We start from the raw sequence: 27,493 nt of genomic DNA on the forward strand, positions 1-27,493 counted from the left end.
TAAAATCTACACAAAGTTTTATTGCAATCATACAAGGGATACATCAAGGGTCAAATACAACAAATACTATGATGCAATTTTACATTTATTAAACTACAGTTCAAAGCACAAATTTACACATTCTAAATACACTAAACATCTAATGAAGTCACACTGGTCTCCCACTGACATTTGATATATCTGGGCGAAAGACAATAACTTTACAAGACTTTTCTAACAGGAATCCTTAGTATAAAAACTGTGTACTTGTATGTAAACTGTTGAAGAACCCAAGTGATGGGTTTCCATCTCCACTAAGTCATCCATTTTGTTGCATATTTAAACGCTCAGGGGTTGAATGAACTTGATTTTAAATTTGGACACCATTATCTAACCCTCCCACCCCCCAGTGAATTGTAGCTGTAGCTCGTTTTGCCTGGTCCCCATTAGCTATTACTATTTTTTCAAGTTTTGAAGAGAATGAATTGAATTCAAGATTGTTCCATTTCTTCCACACTGGAATGTTGACCAGACAAACTACAGACTTGCAACTGCAGGTCTAAATTAAGCGTTAATGCCTGTTTAAGCTGCAGTGGAAAAGCGGTCTTCTGGGCTCAGCTGAATGCAAGAAGGCACAAAGAAGAAGTTCTTCATCAATGTGTCTGAAGCAATTCCAGCATCTTGCATCTCATCCCTGCAGCAGAAAAGGGTGAGAGTTGTAATAAGGTGTTTTCATGTACAATTTCACATCAGAAACCAGCCTTGAATATAGTATTTGAAGTCTACTGTCCCTGGATAGGCTGGCCCCAGCATCAGCAGAAGGGAGAATCAGCTACTCAAGTACTTGGCAGACACAGAGAGGCCGTGACTCTCCACTGGCAGAAGTGCAGGGTCCTGGCTGCCTTGGTATTGGAACATGTAACCCAGGTCCCACCATCACCACGACAGCGTTACTGCCCTTCCTGCCTACAACAATGGTGATAACATTGTATGTAAGTTCCAATTACTAGTATTAGGAAAGCTCAAAGGTTGACATCAAACAGTAAAAGGCTTTACAACTACCACTGAACTCACAGTCAACATTAGGTATTTTGCTTTCCTTTGTCAACCTCAGAACAAAGTAGGCATTTTATCACAGTTCTCAGTTTAGTCTTAGCAAAAGTCAGACAACAGTTGTTTTTTTAAAAAAAACAAACCAAAACAAATCAAACCCAGAAAACTAAAAAGGCACATTCTTGCACTCAGTTACACCTTCCGGTATTTGCCAAATATAATTTATATTTGGCTGTGAGTGTACACTCTTGAAGGAACTGAAAACAACCTTGCCACGACCAAAAGAATTTTCTTACCAGTCACTGAAAGACATCATGTAGTAAATCAGTGGCCTCTGATAGTCGTTAAAGGTAGACTGTTCACCTAAGGTACCAGAACCCATATTATCAAAGATCAGCCAATCTCCAACGCTCAACTCGGGAAGAAGACAGTTTTCCACAATTTGATCAAGCTCATCACAGGATGGACCCCAAAGGCTGCTTGCAAACAGAGGCTCATCTTCCTTGTATTTCTATGTGGAAATGATCCAGGTAATTCAGGCTTCAGTTTATTGAATCAGAAAACTTTCAAATATACATAAGGATAATTTTATAAACAATACATAATTATATACATATGAAGTCTTAAATCTGTATTAAAAATATAAGGATAGTAAGGACTATCTCTGAAGAATATAGGAGGACTCACCTTGTGAACCTCTGGGATAGTATTCAGTTTCTCAGACAATTTACTTGCAAAAGAACCATAAACACCATCATTTATGTAATATGTAAATACTGGTTCATCATCATTCCTGGTTTGCTCCACTGGAAGTAAAAAAGAAGTTGTCTTGCATGCATTTTTTGTCATAAGTAGTCCTTTTGCAATCTAACTTAAGTCAACTGCTTTCTCCTGACAAGGAGGTTCCATATATACTGGAATGGGAGAATTACGAGCAGAGTAATCTGTATGAGACCAGATTATAAATTCAGTTGTAACATTAAGTGTGAGGCGTAATAAAATTAATACTTTCAGTAATAATCACTGTTAAAAATATAAATCCAATTTCTACTTTAGCAGAGAAGCAGCTTGCTCTACGATACATTTTTCTATGCTCTTATAATACAGAAGCTTCTAGCACACCTTCTGTAAAGCACCCAATATAGGTTTAACCATTGAGAAGTCAAACCTAGTAAGCAAACATGTAACCTAGGAAGGAAACCTAGTAAGAAGTGGTGACACAACATAACAAAGTAAGATACACAGATAACATACGGTCAGAACCCCAAAGGTGGATTACAGTGGAAGCATAAGGGAATGTGTTAAATATATGCCGAGACCAACTAGTCCATCCTGACTAAGAGTGGGCAGTTATCTGTATTGATCCATAATGGGTAAAAGATGAATATGACCCTTACCTCCAGAAGGAAGAAGTTTATCATACTCAACAGTCTTCTTTGCAATGATGTTAACTGCTAGAGTAAATGCAGATGAAACATAGTAACATCCAGGCTCTGCGATCACATTAACACCAGATTCCTTAGGAAAGTAGACATCCAGCAACGGCCTGATGACATGATTAACCTAGGAAATTGAAGTCAGATGTAAGACCAAGGAAACTCAGCTTATGTATGTATCAGATACACACATACTTTCAGCCAGCAACAGTTCTAATGAGCATACCAAAAGCTTACTCTGTTCCTCTATTCTGAGAAGTGCCCTTACCAGAGGTCCAAAATTTACAGAAGCATTTAATAGGTCATTCTGCTGAACACTGAAGATTGAGTACTATGAATCTGAGTACTATACAGTCCCCCCTCCCAGCCAAAGCTCAAGTTGTAGTACACTCAAGATTGCACAAGTCATTTCAAAGTTTGTCCAGCACAACAGATAATGTAAAATTACATACGAACCCAGAAGAACAAGGAAAGTACCTTTTTGTGATCAGTTCTGAGTATTGTTGTATTAGAAACAAAATTATTTAATACTGATGCTCAAATCTTATGCCAGATATTTGAAGATTAACAAGTATTCTGGACAAGTAACAGAACAGTTAGAACTAAGAAAAGCCCAGATTGGTCTTAGCAACTTTTCACTGAATCACTTACACTGTCCTACATTCAAGGAGTTTGCCTTTAGGACAACATAATAGCATAAACAGGTTATTCTATGTGCCACTGCATACTAAAGATCCTATTTAGGCCAAATAAAAGGCTAGACAAAGCAAAGATAAAAGCAAGACCTTTAGTCTTCAGTTCTAAAGCAAAGCACCAGAAACTTTCTTAGAGTAGCACTATGGCTTATGATCCAAAGCATGCTAAGCAATCCTGGCCCAAACCATGCCATACAGTAACCAGTTGGACAACAACAGTCAACCACCCCAAAAAATTGAATTACTATTGTTAAGGTGGCTTAGCATAGTAGTTTAACCTGTGATATGCTTAAGTCAGCATTCACCCAATATGAACAGGATTAAAAAGAAATAATGATCACCTCCAAGGACTGATTATACTACCCATGATAAGAATATAAACCCAATTATTTGGATCTTATCAATTACAGTCTAACATGGAATTTAGAATAGGTTTCAGCTATCAATGTTAGTTGAGTTTGAAGGGTTAACCACTTCAACTTTCTAAATAAAAATTAAGAGTTTCAACTTTCAGTATATTGCATACCTCTTCCAGCTGAAGTTCTGAACCTGTGAAGCCCCCACCAATATCCAACATGTTCATCTTAAAGCCAAATTCTTCCTAAAAATGCATAGGCAGAACATAAGTACACGGACAACTGTAACTGTAAAAATGTTTTGGTTTTTTTTTTTGTTGATCCTTACTGTGGTTGTTTTCTGTGTACTTATACTTTTGAGCATATTTAGCAGAGTATGCCTAGCGATGGAGTAAAGGCATTGTAAAATTATAGTTCCATTAAACCTAGTAGTAATAGCATTGGGATGTCAACAGAGGCTGGCTACACAATTCTCATTTAGAAGTTCCACAGCAACATCAACTCCCATCTCGTGGCATTTGTTATATTCAGACAGTATTTGTTGAACAAGGTGGTACATTTTGACAAAAGAAAGTTTTAGTAATTTACAGATGTGTAATGCACATCTTTTGGACAGTGCTTACGTGACAAGACTGCTACAATAAATTTGCACAACGATCAGTGAGAACTTTAGTTCTGCTGTCCTCCATGTGTTACCAGTCACAGCTATTGCACTAACTGCAGCAGTAAGAGTAAAAAGACTTACAGTCTTCTCTATTTAGTTTATAACCTTCTCATTTACAGGAAGACAGATGTTCAGAGAAGGTATTTTTGAATTTTGCACTATAAGAAATACACATAGAAGAACGTGTGAAACTCAGAGTCATCTGAAGCATCCAACAAATCCATTCCTCTTTGTCCAAATTTGGATATCCCCCCACAACATAACACCTTTATTTCTTACGATGCTTAGTTATTATTAGCCTCAGAAATCACATGCACCAAATTAGTGGTTATATCACAAAAAAACCAGCATACAAATGCTTAATATTTTAATGTAACTTAAAAATGTCAGCAGTGTATTTGCAGAACAGATTTGAATTTCAAAAAGCCTTTACCAAAAGTGGGAAACGAATTTATTATTTGAAAATAGCATACAAGGCTATTGCCTGTCACTGGGACAGCATTCATTAACCTTTGTCCACAATTAGGATTATGAAGTTTGTTTTACCTCAACCACGTCTCACAATGGAGTATTTAGTCCCTTACCAAAAGTTCCATTTCCTACATGGATATATTTTGGAAAAAATGTAGTTGGCTTGTTCATATGATTAGAACAGAATGGATCCTCTGCTGTAGCAATTGCACGTGTGTATACGTATCTACTTACAGCCATGTCAAACACACACCGAGCATCAGATATAGCATGAATGTACGTTTGCAGGTCCTTGCAAGAGCCTGAAACATGAAATCTGAAAAGAATAAAAATGCAGTTAATACACTGAACCATGGCAGCTTTCAGACCAAGCAAACTGTTTCACCATCTAAAACAGCAATGGAGGCAATTTATTCCCAAGTGGGTCAAGACAACCTTGCCTAATACAGCAACTGTGCAAAGAATAAGCTCAGAAGATTGCCTTCTATGCCACTGGATTTGTACTTGAGACCTGTCTTGCTCTTCATGCTAAGAATCTCCTACAATATTCTCTTCTTTAAGAAATAACACCAGATTTACTGAACCTTTCAGTCTTCACTATCAAAGTGGTTAAAATTTGTTTTTCAGTGGGTGCCAGTGCTAACAGTACCTGTATACAGTCTCTCCTCTCTTAACCTGCTCTGTATTGCCTCACCAGTATACCCTCTCTTCTGGGCCATCCAGTTCTCTTCTCAAAGCTAAGGCTGTACTGTGCACACTATCTACTCTCTCCAACATTTGGGAGAGGGTGAGGAGAGGTGTGTCCCACTGCCAACCTGTTCTGAAGCCTCTTCACCCCAGGCCAGGTCCTAGTTTCACAGCAAGGCCAAACAGGCTGGTGAACAGGTCATCAGAGGCAGAGAAGTACTGATGCCTCCCACAGACTCCTGAATCCCCTCTGGTTCCTTGTCCAAAAGGTTTAAGTACTACCATAATACTGTTAGTAACTGAGGTGCTAAAATGGGCACCAACATTTCCATGAGCTTCCTGAAGACTAGTATGGTATGCTGGTTCTGGACAGACCATATACAAACCCATCTGAGCCATGACACTCTCTACTCCTTTAAGGAATACCATTTTGAGGCAAAGGTCACTTTTTAGACTTACTTGCATGAACCCACATGTGGATTTTTTTATTTTTTTAATAAAGAAAATGCACAAAAGCCATGTGATTTTTGTTAAAGTTACTTTAGACATTTATGAGGTATATTTTCTCAGTAGTATCATCTAATTTTTAAATATATTTGTCATTTGTAAATATTATAGTATGTTTATACTTTAACATCAATTTCAAACATATTTACATCAGAACAATTGTGGTTTAAATCCTCAAAATCTGGCTTCCATTTTAAATACTTTTTATTGTCTTGATTACCCACCCTCTTCTACTTGTTTGGTTGCTGTCTTAAAACATTCATGAGCATGTGATACCTTAGTAGCTAAAGGTAGACAGAAAAAAGTTGTGCATGCATTTTTCTTCCATATAGTAAAATCTTTCTCAAACTTCAAATTAAAACACTACAGATCATTTAGAAGCTCTCAGAACAGTAGGATTCATTCTTGCCATCTGCAAGTCAAAAGCTTATCCAAGTAGTTTGTCTTGATATGATCAAAGAGTGACATAAGGACCTAACTCTTATAAAATCCACCCCACGTTCATCTTGTTCAAAGTCTGTCCAAGCTGTTCCATGTTATACTAGCACTTCTGTTATGCTGGAAAAATACAAATCAAGTTAACACGGAAGTTCAAAAGTACAGCTAGAAAATAGGAGAGGCTTCTAAACTTTGCTTTTATGCTGACAGAAGGATTTCTGATACTTTATTTCAAATTGTTTTGATGTCTAATAGTTACTTTGCTTGCAAGCAGAAACTCATGATCTGAAAAGTTTTTTTTTAAACCCTGTAAAATACTGCCAAAGGGGGGAGGGAAAAATTATTTCGTATTCTACGTCTTGAGTACATCATACAAACATCTGCTCAGCCAGCAGAGAACAATAAAGTTACTCACTTGACACCAACTATTTGGACTCCCAACTCCTTAGCACATTCCATGAGGTGCCTACAGTTCTTCAGGGTGGTGCCAAACTTCATATTCATCTCCTCATCAGCAGTAATGTCTTCTGTGGCAATGTGCAGTAAGAGCCTAAGAGAAGGGGAAGATGATTGGGGCAGTTGGTTTACATCATCAGCACATGTGAAGCCTGAAGACTGTCAGAAGTGTGTTGATTATGTTGTCAGTACTCCAGCTCCATCGATGGATGAGTCAAGTGAACCTAATAAAAACAATCCTGTACAGAGAAAAAACTAGCAATTAGGGGCTAAAACATGGAGCCAACAAGGACAAGGGATTTCGAAATGCAGCAACTAAGACTCTTTTGTAGCAGCAAGAGTCTGTTGAGTGCTGTAATAAAAGAGAATGTTACCTTCTCATAAAGTATAATTCCTCATAAAACCATTAAGACTGTAACATGCTTTTCCCATCTCTGTCCTCCTTTCTAGCCAAGAGGAGAGCATGGAGATTCCCCTTTAGTCAGTCACATATCAGATTTGGTTAAACTCAGCATCTGGACAACACCAGGCTGACACATTGAAAGCACACCCTGGCCACATCCTTCTACCTCCCATCCTGGCTGAGGACACAGACCAGGGATGGGGTGGGGGTGTCAGTCCATTCCCTGCCCCTTCTTCCAGGGCACTCGTGGAACAGGGAGGCAACGAGTACCACCTCTTACAGTCTCATGCAGCGAAACACCTTCCTCCCTCTGGTCAAAGCCTCATTCTGGGTAGGTTTGGCAAACTGCAGTACCAATATTGACAGTTTTCTACATCAAAGTAACACTTGAGTGGCAAAGGCATGTTCACATCAAAACTTCTAGAGGTATATCCCCAAAGCTCACAAATTCAAACTACTGTCCACTAAGAAAGTTGCCCCCTCCCCAGCCCCCAATAAGGATGAATTAATTAGCCATATGGTAAACTAAACAGAAGTTGTGTCATGACATACACACAGACTGCACAGAGCACACTACAGTTAACCAAGATGGAAAGCATAAACAAGTGGTAGAAGCTCTGCACTCAAAGTGAAACAGTTCAAGACATGCAACAAGCAAAACTTAGCCTAGCCACTACAAAATACATGTTAGCCTAACAGCTACCTTGAGTTCTAAAAGCCCTTTCCAAATGTCTCAGGATGTGTTTAAAATGCATTTTGTAAAGAGCAAAAAAAGATCCTAAGTTCTCACACAAGTTGCCCAGAAAGCCTTGTTAATTTTAATTTATACTACTTCATCCTGAGAAACTCTGACTAGCCTCTCATTTCCTGCTTCCCCACTTGCACAGACAATTCTGTTCAAGAAATCTGTAGTCAGTATTTTGTAAGGCATTTGGAAAAAGTGCTAGGTATAACAAAATATTGTCAAAAGTTAAACTCTTTAAAATGTAAAAAATTTCAAATCCATAATACTATGGTTTCTAACCTCACATTAAGTTTAGACAAAACCATTTCTTAAAAACATACAATGTTAAATTTCATTGATTAATTGTTATGGCAGTATTATAAGTAAGTCAAGTCACTTATTCAATGGTTTGCACTAAAAAATAATAATTCTGGTTTCTAGAAATCTAGTAGGATTCTTCTTCCTGGGTTTCAGCCAGTTAGACCAGGGCTAGAGGATGATGTGTGTGTTTGGGGTTTGTTTTTTTTTTTGTTTATTTTTAAGGAAGCACTAATACTTATAACAACCATGCCTCTGCTAGAACTCTTAGGACACCAGCAACCTTAGCAGTTAGAACTTTGCCTGGAAAAATCCAAAGGTATAAAGAAATGAAAGACTAAGGACTCCTTTCTGACATTTCTCCTCTTTCCTAACGAAAAAAATTTGCAATCATTTGCATTGCCAAGACTTCCAAAGGCAGAAACTTCAATTATAAAGAGAGACCCACCCATTACTGAGTTTAGTGCAGAAAGTTACAAGAATTTTCAGAAAATAAGAATTACAGCTTTCTAAGCAGGATTTCCTCAGCCAAAGCATCATTAGCTTCATCTACAAAAAGACAACCTAGCTATAACAAACACACATAGGAAGAACAAGGCTATATAAAGGCTTTGGCTTTTTTAAACTATGCCAAGGAAGAGAAAGAAAAAAATTCAGAGTTGTCACTTCAGCATCCAAGTTTTAATGACCCGAGTAAGATAATTCTAATAAAACAAGCAAACAAATCTCTACCCAGTAGGAGAGCTGGAGATCAGGTTTCTAGAAAATTTAGATGGCAAACTGCAGTTCTTTTGTAGAAATTGAGTTCCTTGTACTTGGTTTAAAATATTAGACTATGGGATCCTTGAGATGGAGTTTGTTGTTTTTCTCTAGCTCATGAAACTCCTTCACTTTGTCTCCCCATTTTACAGTTTCTCCAGCTCAAGAGAAACCTGCATCCTTCTCTTGCTGTGGACATTGCCATAGACAACATCTTCTAAGAGAGGCTGTTAGACTCAAGGAAATAAATCAATGTAAAAAACTAACAAAACATTAAAAACACCAGTGATAACTGGTAAAACACTAATGACATGAGACACCTTTAGCATTGCCAAGGCTTTCAAATGCACAGAGTATGTCAAGGCCAGCATTTTACATTTATCATACATAGCATTCTTTGCACAGAAGTACTCTCCAGTATACAAAGCACTGAGAGGCTTCTGTGAGGATTAAGTGTATTCACTAGCAACAGCAATATTGACTACTGAACTTGGTAAAGTCTTCTCAATTCTACAACTATGTCCAGTTTTGGGAGAAGACATGACACTTTAATAAGGACTATCTAGAACCAAGGGCTTTGTAAAGGATGTCAGGAATTCAGTTTCTTAGTGTGCTCTGATAACATTGGTGGCAAGTTATACCTCATCAATCACTGGAAAACACTGTAACAGTCACTTAAGCTCTGACTCCAAATTTCTTAAAGGTATGGCCCACAGCCAAAGTATTCATATGTGAGGGATGTGACTTAATGGCATGAGTGCCCATCAGTCCAAAGAGACCACGATACACTGGCAGAAATAAAATTCTTGTCTTTAACCTGAACATCAGCTTTCATCACTTCCCTACAGAAAGCATCTGGGCCTATACTGAAGTGACTAAAATAGACCCAGAGTCAAATTTCTTACTCTTAATAGCGTGGAAATATCTGTAGGTGTATTTAATAGACCTGCAGAGCATGCCCAAAGCCTAGATGGGACTTAATGCACATGCTCATTTGCCAATAGCCTCAGCCCTGACTGCAGCTGAAGCCACTAATATCCAAACAGAATACCCTGAAAGAAAACACTGAAGCCACAATAGAGCAGGAGGAAGATGTACTTGCACATGATGAGGTGCCCGACTTCTGAACTTCAGTCACTGAAACCTTTACATAAAGATTGCCCTATGAAATCAAAATGCAAGATTTTTCCCAAAACAAGGGCCTTACTATCATATTAGGACAGCTAAGACCCAGTAAGGGAAAAGTTACAAAAAAGCTACCTTCAAAGGAGACAAAGAAAAGAGAAAATAGAATGGTATTAAAGAAGCCATGTACCTTGATTGCAACTCAAACAACCCAGAACACAGACAAAATTAAGTTTCCCTCACATAAAAAGCAAAACCAGAATTTTGATACTTACTTAGCATTTGGATGGTTACGTGCAATTTTCTTCAGTTCAATATCATTGTCACAAGTCACTATGTTTATCCCAGCTTTCGCTGCATACTTTATCTGAGAAGCTTGCTTGCAAGGATTTGTATATATAATGTTTTCAGGAGAAATGCCCAGGTCTTGTACCAATGCCATTTCAGACTGAAAAACAAGAGCATAACAGAGTTTGACACAGTCCAGTGCAGTATCTTTACTGAATTTTTTAGATGTGCTCTAGTACTGTACTAAATAGTCAAACACACTAAAGAGGAAAACTACCCACTGCTTCTAGCATAGAAGTATAGATTTTCAACAACCAGTTACACAGGAGTTCGCAATATAAATTATACTATTTATGACCATAGCACTTAATACCAAAAAGCTGATTTTAAAACAGCAGACGTATGGAAGAAAGGCACACAGATACACAGAAAAGAAAAACTTACTTTACTGGAACATGCAAATCCAACGCCAAGGGTTCCCAAAATTTCGAGTACACCTGGAGTAGAATTGCATCTTACAGGATAAAATGGTTTTATTGGTGCCATCACATTCTGCCATTGTATGTTCTTCTTTACCAGCTTTCCAAGATCACCAACATAAAATGCTCTTTTTCCAGCCTAAAAAAAAGGAAGAATAAGAAAATAAAATGTCTGAAATTGTGGGTTTGTTGTCAAAACAAAAACAACCCATGAAACAGTCTTAAAAGAATTACGTACTTTTTTTTTTACCCTGCTACTAACTTTTAGGTTTGACCATGAACAATGCTTTAGTTTTTACTTTCACCTAGCAATTTGAACTAGTTTTAAAAAAACTCAAAGGGAATACCTACCACTTCAGAGATATTATGAATGCTATTTAGACAGTATTCTCAGATTCCTGAACAAAAAGACACTACTTAAATGCCAAATGCTGATTTTATCTAAAAACACAGAACAGGTTACAAATCTCTTCCAACTTTGTATTTTCAGAAGACTGCAACTTTTTGGAGGAAGAAAATCCACTGGGTTGAAAGCTTCCAGTTTCAACATAATTTATAGCTTATTATACAAGGAATAAAATCTAATGCTCTACCATTATTTTAACATCTAGCTAATAGCTCATTTCACTAAAAATTTGTTTGATAGTATTTTAATTCAGGAAGTCAAGTTTGAGACTGTTCTCCACATCTGTGAAGCACAGAGTTCAAACAGAATTTTAAGAACTAAACTCTGTGTTAAGGTTGCAGAGTCAAGTACATAATGTTTAAGAAAATGCACAGACACTTTTCTGGAAACTGTTAACAGTCCCCCTTGTACATCTGTTACCATAGTCTTTCTCATATCAGGTCATGATGTGGATGTAGTGGATTGAAATCCAAACAGATCATTCTATATTTGTTCATAATGTGCAGTCAGTAAAATTCCTGTAAAAGAATGGCCTACTGTTTATCAGTTAAAGACCATCACAAAATATATGATCCATCTGAATTAAGACTGTACATCAAATGTCAATTCTAGCACTTGACTTTTGCAGATATGAAACTATGTTGTGGCTTATTGTATACAATGTCTTTATTTCTGTTTAAAAAACACAAATAGAAATTCCATCGGGTGGAAGCATACTGACCCCCTGTACGGGTCACCAGCAGGAATGGGATCTGGAGCTTTAGATCCATGACACAGGCCTCTACCCCTTGAGCTAAAGGAGTAAATGAAAGCAGCAGGAGGCAGCTATCCTCTGTGAGCCAGCCAGTGGTTGGAGACATGACATGTTGCCAGTAGTTTACCTATTTATTTGCTAGACAGAAAAAGAATATTAGGAATCAGGATTTGGGAATCCTACACCTGAGTTCAGAAGGCCATGGGATTTAGCTATTTGCTGTACTATAGTTGAGCACTTGCATTTGAACATTAATTCTGATAAACCAAGGGAAAAGTGAACAACTCATAGGTATGGCATGTTAAGGACACAGGATTTGCTTAATCAAATTTAGTATTTTTTTTAAAGCTTACTTTTTCTACAGTCTTGTCTATAAAACAAAAGGCTACAACATCTTCCTGCTTCCTAAGTGAATGAAGCCTTATTCAATAAAACTACTATTGTATACACAGAATTATTTAAGTTTCTTTCCAGTAGATTGCTAAACCTTAATAGCCTTTAGACCAGTTTATTTTCTTGAAAGAAAAAAGGTAGCACCTCACAGAATGCTCATACCCATGTTTCCAACGGAGAGAAGGGTAACGGGAAGATGTATAACCATACAACTGTGATCGACCACAGAAATGTTAAACATGGCTTTAAACTGGCTCAGCATACATATTTGTCTAAATTTTGGCATATTTTTAGGGAAAGAACAACAACAAAAATGTTTCTAACTCAGCAATATCCACTTGCCCAATTTCAGGTTCCTGGTCTAAACCCCACTGATAATAAAATCTCTTGAAAGAATGAGATGGGAACCTGCATTTAATTACAGCAGCAAGACTACTTTCCTGCTAGCCACACTCAAGAAGGTAACAACTGTTGCCCAAATTTCCCCAACAACATTCAACCTGAGGCAAACAAACAGCAAAGAAGTAGAATTAGAAGAGGAAACTACTTTGTAAGGTGAGTTTTAGCCAACTGTTCCTCTGTTGCTGTAAGCTGAGCTGTAAGCTCATCAGTGCTAAATACCTTGACCTAGTTTGAAGACTTAGAGAACTAAACCTAAGATTTGGAAAACTTACAAAAAACTTACATGAGTATGTTCATAAATACAGTTGTCAATAACATCTGCAAGAGTTGCTCCTTCATCCAACAGACCAATGGAGTAATTTGCATCCTCAAGAAATCCTTTCATCTCAGCCGTATTCCACAAAGCCGACAGTCATAAACCAAGAAACACAAGGGATGGGCTTCCAAGCCTTATATCCGGGTCCTTAAATTATGCAACAAACTGTACAAAGAAAATATAAATCAATGGGAAAAGAGGCACAAAGCATACTATGCCACTGTTTAGAAATTAGTAAGAACTTTCTACAAACAGTAACATACACACCCCCTCTACAAAAATCAAAGTTGGGTTTTTTTCCTACTCTGTTCACTCTCCATTTGCCAGGGATAAGGAGAGAGCAATTCTACGGGAGCCAAGGATAAAACAAAAGCTGCATACTTCAAAACTTAAAGACAGGTAAGAAACAACTGATGCAAGGCTGTTCTTGAGAAGAATCCCAGACTGTATGCACACTGATCCGTGTTGAGCTTATGCAAACTATGAAAATGCTACAAGTGTAGCATACTTGTACAAACACCTCAGCTCAGCTATTCTTAAGTACAGATCTTAAATGACATTAGTAACCAAGTATGCAACTGGAAAACTGTCTAATGCATTTCTGAATTTGTTAAAGAAAACTTGTAGTTTATTGATTAAAAGTTAGAATTTATATTTGTTAGATTCACATATTTGTATTAACATCCTGGCTATTGTTTAGATGCTATTTATAACCATTGCCTTCACACATTGTATTTACTAGACATTTATTTTGTTGTTCTGTTCTTAAGATTACCTACAACATTTAAAAATCTTTACTTCAATAGAGGTTAACACAAAGAAGCCACTAGCTAGAAGTAGTTTTAAAAATGACAATTAATCTCAGTACGTGGAACTGGTATTAAAAGAAAGTAAGAGTTAGAGCCTAGCTTTATTTGCATCTTGTTTTTCCTCAGACCTTCACTGCAAATTTTATGTTGTTTATAAAGACACTTTTTTTCCAAAAGATAATCTGAATGAACAAAGTCCAAAGACAGAAAACATTGTTAAATATACACAGTCTTTGAATATGGATTAAATAGTCAGTCTCAAGTAAAAAACAGTAGACAGCAGAAAACTACCAACAGCTGATTATATACCTTCATCAGCCTTACTTGATGAATACAACAATCTGCAGTTTACATTCCATTAGAGTTGTAGGTCTTGTTTAAAAGCAGTTTATTAGTTTATAAAAACCGACTGACCAGACTTTGTTTCAACTGTCATCTTTATGACTAACACAAGACTGATGAAAACCAGCCAGCTAACTAGATTCCTCCTTTACATGAACACCCAAGACTTTTTAATCTCTCAACAAAAGTTGCATAGTATTTATAAAAAAAAAGATGGTTGCTTTCTAGAGCCACTTGTACTTGGCTTTAAAATAACAAAATTATTTTCCTAATTAAAAGTATTAATAGAAACCAGAAACATTACAGCTGAAGGTAAAAAAATGCTTCACTAAGACACTAAAAGCAAAGATGATAATTTTGGATTCAAATGGTCACAAGGCCATGGTATTAACCCTGTCTCATGTTTCTTCCACCACTTCCCTACAGTCAAAAAAAAAATCCACAATTTGCAACACAAGTCAACATTGTTAATCATACGAACAAAGTTATTTTTGCTCAAGCTAATACTAAGACAACCAAGTAGCAGTTGCTCCTGCTTGTCATTATACCAAATAATGGGGAAAAGAGCCAGCAGCATTTTGTATGCTCTCAGCATAACTCAAGTATGCCACCTATGTTTCTAAAGAGAAGTATTTACTACCAGGTGAATTTAACTCAGTGGTAGCAAGTATTTTCAGTTATATTCAGAAGCTGAATGATAAAGACAAAGTATGCCAGGTAAGAACATACTTGTCTCAGACATACAGCGAGTCATATGCTTATTTAAGCGAATCCTGAAGATCCAAAACAATAACAAAAGAGCAAGATAATTATTACATTGATGTAAGGATTTAAGTAAATTACAATTATATAAACAACTAGGTGGTAGACACTATGACCAGGAAAAACTCCTTCAGTCAGTTGCATCTCAGTTTAAGTTTGTAACAGCTAAAACTCCCTAAACACTGAACAAAAAAACCAAAAAACCAAAACAAGCTTGTGAACTAAGTTTGACTTGGAATCAGTGAAACAAACACGAACATCACAGTCACGTTTAGGTAGCTACTGTCACCCTCTGAACAGGTACTTCATCAGTATCCTTGATTTGCTAGCTGATTAACACAAAGTCCTCAACACATTCACCTCCATAAAACATCTGTGATTTCCTGGAGCAGAGTACCAAAAAGGGGTTTGTTTTCCTGCCCCGTTGCCCTTGCCCTTGCCTGCCCGCCCCCCCCAAAGAAAAGCTGGCACCATCATTTTACTGTAAATTTGATATAGTTCTGGAGTATTCAAAACATGAAGATCAGAAGGAAAAAAGCTAACAGCAGAGTTTAATTCTTTTAGCATTTCTTTATACTATGTCTTAACCAGCCTAACATTTAGCTGAGTTTTAAAATACTTTATGCATCCTCAGGAACTTGGTGGTTGTGTAATGAACACATCAAACTTTTCTTCTACAATAATAGCTCTTCAGTCATCTTCTTGCAAAAAAATAATACCCAAAGGGAAGAATAAGTAAACTAATCACTGAACATAGCAAGAGCAAAGCAATCTCCATTTTCAGCAGATTATTCAAATGTAGCAGATCTGTTAACCATTCAAAAAACAGAAGCTTTTTAATCCTTTTGTGACACAGAGGTGTGTTAAAGGAAAATTTTCAAATAAGTTTTGTGCTGCATCTAAATCTGTCATGGTTTTTAGAAGGCATCTAATCTGTCCCATGACTTAAGAAAAAGTTCAACAAAACTCAGTTGCAACATTTTGACACAGTAACTCTGCATAGCACAGTTTCCACGATCCCCATTCCTCTTTCCCCCTCCCCACTCACATCCAACCAGTAAATACTGCAAGTACCTGCAACTGAACGCACACGAGAAGTGACTGGGCTGGCAGAAGCCTCACATCTGAGCTTCTTTTTATTGTTTATTCAAGTTGGACAAATTCCGTGTTTCTGATCATAAGCTCACAATTCCCTGACATATTGTACAAACCTGTTAAAAAAGCCTGAAGGCAAAACTAAAGCATTTTAAGGGTTTACTGTATATACAAGGGTACTACTTAGTTAGATTTTAAAGTTTCGGTGTTTGGGGTTTGTTATTATTATAAGGCATTTTCTACACTCTAAAGCATGCAGATGGTCAAGAGTCCCTTCCTCTCAATGAACGCACACAACCAATCTGCACTGCTGGGAGGTCTCACTACACTCAGTGGAACCAGTCACAGCACTGAATAGATTTTTAAACTCACCAGACACACACCCACCCTGCAGGCTAATTGCTTGCGCCCCATATAATGAAGAAGCTCACTTGGTCTAAACACCACCTAGCTTTTTCTTTTCCTCTGAGTCTTGGTGTTCACCTGAGTTACACTGGAGTAGGTTTAGGCTAATTTTGCAGTACTCTCAAAATAAAGGGTTTTTTCATAGTTAATGGGTGTCCTGTCTATAGCTTTCAGACAGAGACTGTGTAAAACAATACTTTCCTCCAAAAGCTGCCCTTTTACTTTTGGGGAAATCCTGTGGGGAGGAAGGGGAGAACCAGTTTAAGTAAAGCACAGAAGGAGAAGGCCTCTTTACCACTAACTCCCCAAAAACAACAACAGAAAGAACACTTATCTGGCAAGTTAGCTTTGATCAAGGTGATTTCCTAAATCGGACACTGTCCCTTGTAGTTCATGCATCCAAAAGCATCTTGAAAAGGAATCCATGCTAGTACAACCTTAATAGAATAGCTTGCAACAAACCATAAACAACCTAGTATAACCTCTCCCAGGCTGCTAAACAGCAATTACTTTTTCTAAGCATGTCTGTGACAACTAAGCTTTTTCATTTAGCAAAACTCATCTAGTAAAAAAAGCTAACATTAGCCTACCAACTTCTGTCCTCAGTCACAGCCTACTCCTCTCTTCTCCAATTTCTCCTGCTCTGGAAGAAATTACATCTTTTCAGTCTTGTTGAGAACAAGACAGAAAGAATAACCTACAAAGAGAAAACTGAAATTCCTACCAGCACTGCTACAGCACCACCAAACAGTGCATACTTGAGAAATGTTTCTTTAAGGGGTTAATACCTGCAACAGGATTTGGGATTGTGCTATAACCTTACTCTTTTCTGACTGCCCCCAGCCCTCCTCCTGAGGGGGGAGAATCAACGATAAAATTTGTGAAAGATCAAATGAAGGAAATCAAGAGGATAGTTTAAGACTTCTTCTATGTCTGTAAGAAGAGTCATAAATCATTACAATACAGAGTTCAGTCCTTGCTGGAAGTGCTGACTTGCTGCAAGTCATGATTTGACAGACTTAGTGTGGTAACACCACCCATTTTACCACCTGAAATGTTAGTCTGCACAATGCTCCAGGGCATATATTTTAGGGCAAACAAAAGCTGTCAAGTGGTATGAGACTTCTACATAGGCATGCAATTATTTTCTTTGAAGTAAGCCTTTATATCCTCAGGCTCTTTAGGGTTTAACACAATGACTTCCCAGATGAAGAACTTTAAGATAAAAGTTTACATATTTAAACACTGCAATTAATGCAGACATCTGGAATAGAAGAAAATTAAAATGCTCTGAAAAGTGACTAAGTAAACACATGCTTGTCATATGCAAGCATCCATAACAAACACATAATTTTCAATTTTTTTTCTTTACATTGTCAGAAGTACATCTTGTTTGGCGTGAAAAAAAAAACCAAAACCTTGAGGTTTGGTTCTTTCATTAAAAACTTCCTCTGCAAAGAACAAAGTATCTGCAAACCAAAGGGACTCCCAATGCTTTCAACTACATGTCTTATTAAGCAAAATAAATATTTATGAGATTAACAATTATGCTGATGCAAAAATCATAAAGAGGTAAAATACATTCATCTCACATTCCTTATAATACTGGTTCTTCAGGGGTAACAGATCAAAAAGTAGAAGCATTTTATCATTAACATTGGCAATTAAGTACACAACAGGTATACTAGAAAAGTAGAAACACAAGACCTCTGTTTTCAGTGGAGGAAAACCTATTTATAATGGGAGTATCTTTAAAAAAATATTCCAAGATGCCACTTCACCAACTTACATCCTTATAGTTCAGTTAGCTGAATGCAGCCACTAACCAACTGATGGCAATGCTGAAACAGGTGTCTATTTACAATGGCAGTGCACATTTTGCATTACCCAAGTTGCCTCTCGGTACAAATCCACTGAGAATCATAGCAGAGTACCTGCACAGCTTAGGTTAGTTGCATCCTACCTTTCTCAGGAGTATTCAACACAGTTAAACAAGCCATGTAACAAGAGCATGTCTGCTGAAGTAAGCAAGCAAAGGGGCAAGATACTAAAAATAATGCCCCATCTGACCTCTTCTACAGGAATGATGCTTTCAAGAACCTCCTTCTGTTTTCTTGAAGTTTGAATACATTATTCAAAGCCAATAAGCTAGCAAAGCTTACAAAGATGAGTACTCTTCTAAGTGCATGCATACTTCCATGGAACCATACCAGCACTTCTCTTTCATGGAAGTGCAAGCAGTTACTTCCCTACCCTATTCTCTTACCTGCTTAGTCAATATTAGTATTTGGCCTCCCCATTGCCCCCCAGCCCACCAAACTCCAAACTCTCCTGTTCCCTGATCAACACCCAGTTGACATTTAGACAAAGTCAAGAGAAGCTTTAAAGGCTAGCCAGTCCAGATAACTACTGCTTCCATTTGGCATAGACAGGGCTCATTAACAGATCAGATTTCTATCACTAATTCCCTCCATCAACCAGATGTGGCAATAAATAGAACATATTTCAAAAGGAGCAAGACTTCAGGCCACAGTTGCCAGACTGCTCAGGAAGTCAGAGCTTGAAGAGCAAGACAGAACTAAATCCCAAGTTCTTCCTTGGCCAGTATAATACAAGGACAAAAGTGGGAGGGAGAGAATTATAAAAAGGAAGCAAGTTTAATGGGAATGTAAGTACACCTCCAGACAGAAGATTGTTATTCGAGTTCCAGTGGAACATAATATTAATAATTATATTTAAAAGCTCAATTGACCTTTTTCCCCATTAAATCACTTTGCAAGTTGAACAGGACTCAAACTACCAGTTAGCTGCTAACTTGCATCTTAGCTGCGTTTGAGGCAATTACCTGTGCTTCAGCACACCAAAACAGGTACAGATTTACTGACAAACACTTGCAGACTACTGCTATGCACATCACCACTACATTCAATGCTGAACTACTTATATTTGTGTACAGTATATTATGACTGAATACATAATAGAGCCAAGCTCAAAATAAACACACAGATCATTTGAACATTCAGCTACAAATACAGCAAATGCAGTGGCTTTTCCATTCTAGGACAAGCTATACCTTGCACTATTTGCCACAGCAGTACATGAGTCTACCAGTTAGAGAAAGAATAGTCTCAATGAAGGTACCAGAACAGCCTTCTCCTCAAAAAAACCTTCAAAGCCAAGATTCCTTCACAACAGTTTTAGGGGTTAAAACGCATTTACAGTATCTTAAAATTTTATATATTATTCACTTGTCCTTCCTAACAATTATTCTGCCTTTCCTACCTTTTTACTACTTTATTCCTGTTGGAAGTGCAAAATGTATGTGGGTAGAACTCGTGTGACAAGAGTGAGATGAAACTCAGAAACTGAACAAGAGAAACGATTTTCTCAGATCTTTTGCTTATAAGGATCGTGTGACACCTACAAAGTAACAGTGATATTCAGAGAATTTTCAGTGTTAACTGTATTCATTTGACTAGAGCAGTCATCTACATAAAACCAGACATATGCGGTTAATTCAGTAAGTTTCAAACAAAACGACTATAACCTCTGGAGATAAAGCCAGAAATCATGATGAACCAAACTCACCCTCTGCCTCCCTTACAGCAGTATTTTCAAAGAACAGGGTAATCTACATTAAATACCTTGTTAAGAGACATACTAATACAACTAGCATTTGGACTCTTTGTGGTCTTTAAAAAGCACCTGGCTCAGTTAGATGCATTTAATCACTCTCATTCTCAAGTTTTACATTAAAAAGCATTATATAATTTATAGGTACCAAGCCAAACGAAAATGCCTTCAGCTAGACAGGAAAAAAATAATACTGTATAAAATCAGCTTAACTGAGATATTAGAAACACATTTATGGCTATTGTGAAAACCACATAAAGCTATTGTTTTATGTTAACAGAACAGGATAACCACACACATTCCAGAGTTTTCTGTGCTCCTTAAGATCAGCTATGGGCATTCATTTGTTTTCAGTCATCATGGGTCTTGTTTTTCTTTAATAACTATTTGTCTTTTAAAAAATGTAAAGGCATTTATAATTGGTACACAATTTCCATCCAACACAGAATTCCACATTCTGCTGTAGCTCAACTACATCTATTTGTGGAAGTGGATAGTAATTAACAAATAATGGAGAGAGGCATTTGGGAAGGCACACCCTTCATGATCAGCATTGTTTACAATAGCAAATTTTAACTATTGCAGTATAAAATACCCTAAGAAATCACACAGTACTTGGCAAATCACAATTTGATGTTAACAGTCATGCAGTGCCAATTCATGACGTCAGAATTACCACTGAGAGACTGAAGTTACAGCATTTTATTTTAGGATTTCTGCAGCCAACAGCCCTAATTCAGAAAACTCACTCTATTTACAAAGTTTACTCACACATGTTTAAGTCTTTCAGAAATTCATCAGATAATTCTGTTGAGAAAAGTTTTAGGTAAGTAAAAATTATAGTCTCCCCTTGAATAAAAGCCCCATATAATATGCATGCCACTATTTTCAAATTTTGATAAGCTACCTCAAGACAGTTATCTTGTTTATCAAAAAGCCAATACACTCTGTTTGTATTTTTGGAAGTGCTTATCCTCCTGCTGCATACAGATGAAAAGAGAAGGAAAAGAGACTTACATGGACAAGTTAGGAGATGGAACCCTACTATCATCAGCTAGGTTCCCAAGGTGGCTCAGCGTTGAAGTCGAACTGTTCTCTATAAAGCACTTCTCCTAAGCCCTCTGGATAGTTGTAAACTTGATCAGAGATTTTGCCCTGTGGGAGAAAATGCATACAAAAATAAATTTAATAGCCAGAATAAAATAAAAGCTTTATCTTAAAACACATAACAAATGCCTTTCCAGTAGTGCTTTTAAGAAGGTTTGCAACATCCCACCATGAAAGTTGATAATCACATAAAATGCCCAGTTTTCAAGAGTGAATGTAAACTCTGAGCCAGATCAAGTCAGATGTATGAAGAACTGCTAAAACACATGAATTAGGCACATGAAACTGCTTGTTTGTACTTATCTTTCATAGCCTGAACTGGAAGATTTTCAAAACTAAAGGCAAAGAGCTCTACATGATCCTGCTTTAGGGTAGTAAGTCTTAATAATGGACTACCCTCCCAGAAGTGTTTTTAACCCTGTAACTACTGTGATTCTTCCCCTCCCCACTTCCTTTCTATTTTAGAATTCCCTTGCCACGTTCTTTCTCCCTCTGCTGTGAATGAACATGGCATGTGGGTGAAAAATAGCGCTTTATATAGTGAAACTGAACACCATATAGACAAATTCAGAGACGAGCAAGACAGTAAAAAGAAACTTATGCTTGCCTTCAGGAATGAGGAAACATTTCAGCTGGCCCTTAAAGGCTATTACACACAACACCAAAGCAGCATTTTAAAGTACAAGGCTAGCTTACTCAAATTAAGGTAAAACAATCACATAAAACAGTACAAAGAACATAAAAAGCAGTCAAGGAAATATTAACCAGCACTGCTGAAGAGTTATTCCTTCTAAAAGGAACCATAATTTTCATGGAATAAAATACAGTTCAGAACTGGTCATGTGTAAACCCAACATACAACGAAGTTTCTACAAATTCACTGTGGTCTATGGCATGAAACATGGGATGTACCAACCTATTATAAAAATAAATCTTTGCTGCTCTCATTATTTAAATGAGACTACATGTGCCAACTACAAAAAACCTGGCTTCCAGGAATCACCTAACCCAAATGATCATCTTTTCAACCACATTACAGTTAAGCAAATTGCTGAAGTGTATTTTTCCACTTATTCTTGCTACTAGGAAACTAAACTAGTATACCCTATAAAGTACTGAATTAACAGAGTGAATGCAACTTGAGGGTAACTGTTCCACAGCAACTCCACAGAGCAATCTCTTCAGCTTTACCATATAAATTAGCATTCAGTGGCACATAACATTAAAAATAAACCTCAGTGCTTCAAAATTAATTGAGATATTAAGGAATTTTGCTAGTAGAATTAATATATATGCAATGTAATTAATCTTATCCCCTTCTTCCACTAAAGCAAGAAGACAGTAACATTTAGTTCTCAGATGCACACAACAGTTTTAAAAGCTGGCAACACTTTCCTTTTGTAAAATTAGCTAGTAGCTCCACTATTTTCTAGTGCTGTTCTGATTATACTCAAGAAACATATAAATTTCCCTGTGATTATGAATCAAGTTTACCTTCCCAGCAAAACAAGTCATTAAAACCAGGTGCTTCTAGGGAGAGTACATGACCTTTAGTGCAAAACTTAAAAAGCCATTCTTCAGACAAATATCACCTGGAGTACTGTTTCAATAAATATTCTCACATGTCCCAAGAAGGAAGTGTGCAGTGAAAGTTCCCATGGAGCTGGAATGAAAACCGTTCATTTTCTGTAGCAATAGTCAACTATGAGCTGTGCTGAGTTCTAATTGCCCTTCAGAATTTCTTTTAAAAGGGAATTATTTATCTGAAGGATCTATACAAATCTATAGAAAATAGTTTGACTGCCCTCTTTTGTGCAGGTTTGCCAATATTAAATATTCAGAAAGGAAAACTGTATGATTAGAACCTTTCAAATCATAGTAATTTTGTTCAGCTTTAACCAGGACAAAGAGTTAGTTTGCTGTACTGTGGCAGAGCAGGACTACCATTTTAAGCAGCAGAAGCGTATTAGATGTCCATAACCCATATGGACAAACCCAGTTTTAGAAAAATTGCACATGATCAGCCACAAAGAAGTGTTCATTGTTTAAGGGTCTTAAAGTAGGTATAAAAGCATTCTTTGCTAAACAGTGAGCTTTGAGTTGCAGGAACAATCAACAAAGCAGCTTTGCCTTTTAATACTCAAGTGACACCTATATGTACATATTTATATATCATCTGTTAGTACACTCTACTAGCAGGTGTCTCAAGTTTGACTGCAGCTCAACCAGCAATGCTGTATTTCATACCTGAATAGTAACACTCACCTGAGGAACAAAATAACCACCAGTTGTCCGCAGTGCATAGTTTTGCAGAACAACTGCACCCCTGCAGCAAGCCCTATGAGCGCCAGCAGGCTAGTCAGGGCCAGGCTTTTTCCAACTCACTGGCCCCCCTCAGCTCCCCATGTCTGATACAGACAGGACTACAAAACGGCACCAATTAATTTTCCTTGAAAAAAAATGATCCACTGCATCTCCCCATTTCTGAAAAAGAAACCCTTTAGTGACCTGTGCTAAAATATCTGTGAACCAAACCCTACAAATCTAGCAATACAATGACCTTGCACATTTATACCAACTGAGAGACTCAGAGGCACCAAAGTTACTCTGGTCCACAAAAAACCCCAGCTATTCTTCTGTTACAATAGGCCTTTTCCAGATCAGGACCAGGGTGTTGTGGTGAAGCAGTACCTGGGGGAGAGCAGGTCGAGGGGAACACATGTACCTGCAGAATTCTCCCATCAACCACACTCTCGCTCCTGCGCTACATCAACGGCATTTTGAACTGAAACTTGCCATTATACCCAAATTAGTCCATTACACAATTAAGCCTCCCTTTCAGGAAGGGACGGTCTTAATTCCCTTCCAGAGCACTCTGTCTCTCCTTTAATTAGAGATGGAATCATTTCCAGACTGTACAGCCCAGCATTGCTGCAGACACACCTGCACCAGCCTTCTAGCACCGGGAGCAGCAAGAGGCACAAGCTGTTTGCCTGGGGGCAGGCTGCAGTGCAGAAAGGTGGTAAGCCTGCCTCTTGCCTCCAGTAAAACTGTCCCCATGGGAGAAACATTCCTATTGCTGTTCACCACCAAACAACACCAGCCCTCTCCCAAAGTCTTGTGAAGACCCTTATTTTTCTGGGGTTTAATAACGTTCCCCCACAGCTCAAGGCCCAGCGGGGGCAGGGGGCAGCAGGCTGCCTGGCTGCGGGGGGCTCAGCCTACAGCAGGCAGAGCAGGCAGGGAAGGGAGCTCACCACAGCCTGAAGCACACGGGGAGGGGGCTGCCGTGTCGCAAGCATCAGCCACGGCAGCAGCAGCATTGTTCACACGGTGACAGGAAGGAAAGAACTAGACTGGACCAGTCCAGACTGGAACAAACCCCTCCTACCATCACCATTATTCACAACCCCCACCTCCCCCCCAGCACTGCTGCCTCCCTCATTTATCCAGGGAAGAATAGCAGGCAAGTGCAGTATCCTCAGAGCCAAAAATCCAGCAGCTGGGCTGAGGGCAGAAGAAGTGGGGCAGCACTCTCCCCCACAACCCACTGCCAAGCAGGAGACCCAGCCATGTGTCTGGCTGGGAGGGTTGGCAGGTCTAACCCGCTTTATTGGACGCCACGCAGCGTTTTCTTTCAGGGCGGCTATATTCGACTGGGACTACACAATCAAATCCTGCTCAGTCACCGGAGACTGCTGCAGAGGTCTGAAACGCAGCGCTTCTCCTGCCTACTGGCACATGTCGGCTGTGCAGGATTTTGCACTGCAGGAGAGGCACTTCAGAAAGACTCAAAAGAAGATTTAAGCTCACTTACTTCCCTCTTCACCACAACTGGGGTCCCCCCAGCACAGATAGGCATCTTCTTGGGCTCTGAACGAGCCCAGACTGCCAAATGGAGAAGACCTGCAGTGCTGTCTAGTAACAAGCCATAACACTGCCTCATGTTCCTGCGTTTGCACCATCTCCATTACGTAGGCATGAGCCCCCCACTCCCACACTGTACTTCCAGCTCCCTTACAACCAGGAGCGGGCACCTCCGCTGACCTCCCACCAAACAGGGAATGGCACCACAGCAAGCACACACACACACAGAGGATACCCTGACAGCCAGCTGCACGTGCTTTACACACACGCACCCAGCTGGCAGCTGAGCAGCGACTGGACCCTCTTCTCCGTACTTTCCGAAAGCCACCAGTGCAGCAGTGGCCGACTGGACCACAAGTACTGGCGGAGGCAGCCAAGCCAAGGAGTTTGAGGCTCAACCAAGAGACTTCCAGAAGGACTGGTGGCTCCAAACCCCCTGCTGCTACACTAACAGACTGACCAAGGGGAGAGGGAAAATGTGCGTCCTTGAGATGACCAGCAAACGCCACTGGCAAAGGGAGGAGGCTGCTAACAGGAGTCAAGGGCTCCACTTCCCATATGCTGGAGGCCCCCCCAGCCCCTCTGTGCGAAGGCTATTTGCCCCGTCATCCCAGCACTCATCCCGGAAAGCATCACTTGTGCAATGCCCTTACAACTTGTGCGGTGCCCTGACAGCTTGCGCCGCCGCCCTGCTCCTTGGCGTGCCCCCATGTCCACCGTGCCAAGGGGAACGGGGTGAGGCCTTGTGCAGGCGCCCCCAGGCACAGCTCAGGTGAGGGGGAAAGAGGAGCGTGACAGTGGAAGCCCGGATGGATAGTCACTGTTACAGACGCACAACATGGCCTCTGAGAAGCAAGCGAGGAGAGACGCCACGGCCACGCCACCAGCACTTCTCCAGCCTCTCTGCCCCCCGCCAGCCAGCCCAGCCTCGAAGCGTGTCACACAGCTGCTCCCCCGGGGCCCGACGGAGCTGCCTGCGTGCGGGTGCACCCGAGGGGAAGGGACCCGCCGAGACCTGCCGCGGGAGCCAGTGATCCCGAGCGCGGGCGGCTGCCACAGGGCGAGGGGACGGCACGGCGGGCTCTGTCTGGGGCGGCCGCTCTCCTTGAGGGGTCCGGGCGAGGACGCCCCCCGCCGCCTCCCCCGGAAGGGGCGCGCTGCGAGAGGCAGCAGCGCCCGGCGGGAACGGGTCTCCCGCCGCGGGGCACTGCCCCGGCTGCTGAAGGGGAAGACACCACACAGCCCCCCTCCGCAGGAATCCGCCATGTTAGGGCGGCCGCCGAGCCCCCGCTCCCCGCGGAGCCGGCGGCCCCGCCGCCCTCCCGCGCCCTGCGGGGTCGGGGGAAAGGGGGGAACGGCGGCCACGGCGCAGCCCTCGCCCCGGTCCCCGGCCTCCCCCTCCCGCCTCGCCGCCTCCCACACGCAGGGCTGTCCGCCATGTTAGCGTGGCGGCCGCTGACCCCCTCCGCCCGCCGGGGCGCGGGGGGCCCCGGCGCCCGCCCGCTCGCCCCCCCCCGGGTGGCGGCCCCGCATCGCCCGGCGCCTCGCTGCGCACCGGGGAGGAGGGGGAGCTTCGGCTCTGACTCATCCCGCCGCTCTCCATCTGCCGCCGCCGGTGGCAGCCGGTCTCGCCCCACGCCGCCGGGCGGAGAAAGGGCAGCGGGAGGAACCGGCCCCATCCCCCTCCCCGCCCAGCACCGCCACGGCGGCTGGCGGCGGTGCCGGCCGCCAGGCGCCCCTCCGCCCTTCTCGGGTGCCGCGGCCACCGCTCCCCTTCCCCTCCTTCCACCGGGGGGGGTGGGTGGGTGGGTGGGGGAGGAACAAGGGCCTTCCTCCCCCCTCCCCCCCCAACCGCCACCAAGCCCCAGACCCCGGGGAGGGGAGAGCTCCTTCCACTCCCTCCCGCCGCCGGTGTCAGGGGACGCCCCGGCCCGCTCCGGAGCTCGGGGTGGGCGTCGCCGCTTCCCTCCCACCCGCCCGCCGCCTCCCCCACGGACGCGAGCCCCGGCCCGGCGGGGAGGCCAGGGGCGCCAGGGCCCCCGGCACCGGTACTCACGTGAGATAACGGCCCGAAAGATTTGGTAAATCGTCTTCTCTTTTTAGGCGGAATTTTTAAAGAGGGATGTGGGAACCTACAGCAGAAATACAGGCGGCGGCAGCGGCGCCTTCCAGGGCCATAGGCTGCGGGGGCGACCGGCGGGGGAAGCGCAGCGCGGCGCCGGGACGAGAGGGCACAGGCAGAGAGAGACAGAGCCGGAGCGGGCCGGGGGCGCGGGGCTGCGGCAGCTGGGGGCGGAGGCGGGAGCGCGGCCACCGGGCGGCGAGGCGAGCGGCGAGGCGAGGAGAAGGGGCTGCCGCCGGCAG

General features: G+C 40.9%; 1 protein-coding gene across 4 annotated transcripts; it reads right to left on the bottom strand.

Annotated features, from left to right (window-relative positions):
- Positions 1–27,493, bottom strand: AZIN1 (antizyme inhibitor 1). 4 transcript variants are annotated; one of them, XM_049818110.1, is made up of 12 exons: positions 27,186–27,493; positions 21,173–21,310; positions 13,077–13,274; positions 10,804–10,977; positions 10,347–10,519; positions 6,702–6,836; positions 4,889–4,970; positions 3,690–3,764; positions 2,430–2,595; positions 1,720–1,838; positions 1,329–1,543; positions 1–673 (listed from the first exon to the last, which is right to left on the bottom strand). In XM_049818110.1, the coding sequence occupies exons 3-12, from the start codon at positions 13,176–13,178 to the stop codon at positions 562–564; spliced, it is 1,353 nt and encodes a 450-aa protein (XP_049674067.1). In that variant the 5' UTR covers positions 13,179–13,274; positions 21,173–21,310; positions 27,186–27,493; the 3' UTR covers positions 1–561. The 4 variants fall into 4 exon arrangements, with proteins under 4 accessions (XP_049674067.1, XP_049674073.1, XP_049674082.1 ...); XM_049818116.1 differs by lacking the exon at positions 27,186–27,493 and adding an exon at positions 26,685–26,769; XM_049818125.1 differs by lacking the exons at positions 21,173–21,310; positions 27,186–27,493 and adding an exon at positions 11,966–12,136 and having other exon boundaries at positions 13,077–13,183.

The sequence above is a fragment of the Accipiter gentilis genome, chromosome 2 (assembly GCF_929443795.1).
Source record: "Accipiter gentilis chromosome 2, bAccGen1.1, whole genome shotgun sequence".
Classification (NCBI taxonomy): Eukaryota; Metazoa; Chordata; class Aves; order Accipitriformes; family Accipitridae; genus Astur; species Astur gentilis.

What these genes read in the sequence shown, in the direction of transcription:
- AZIN1 (XM_049818110.1), bottom strand. Translation starts at nt 13,178, where the DNA reads ATGAAAGGATTTCTTGAGGATGCAAATTACTCCATTGGTCTGTTGGAT. An exon ending in CTATCCCAGAGGTTCACAAG is followed by an intron (nt 1,544 to 1,719) that starts GTGAGTCCTCCT and finishes ATTTCCACATAG; the next exon opens with AAATACAAGGAAGATGAGCC. An exon ending in ATGATGTCTTTCAGTGACTG is followed by an intron (nt 674 to 1,328) that starts GTAAGAAAATTC and finishes TTTCTGCTGCAG; the next exon opens with GGATGAGATGCAAGATGCTG.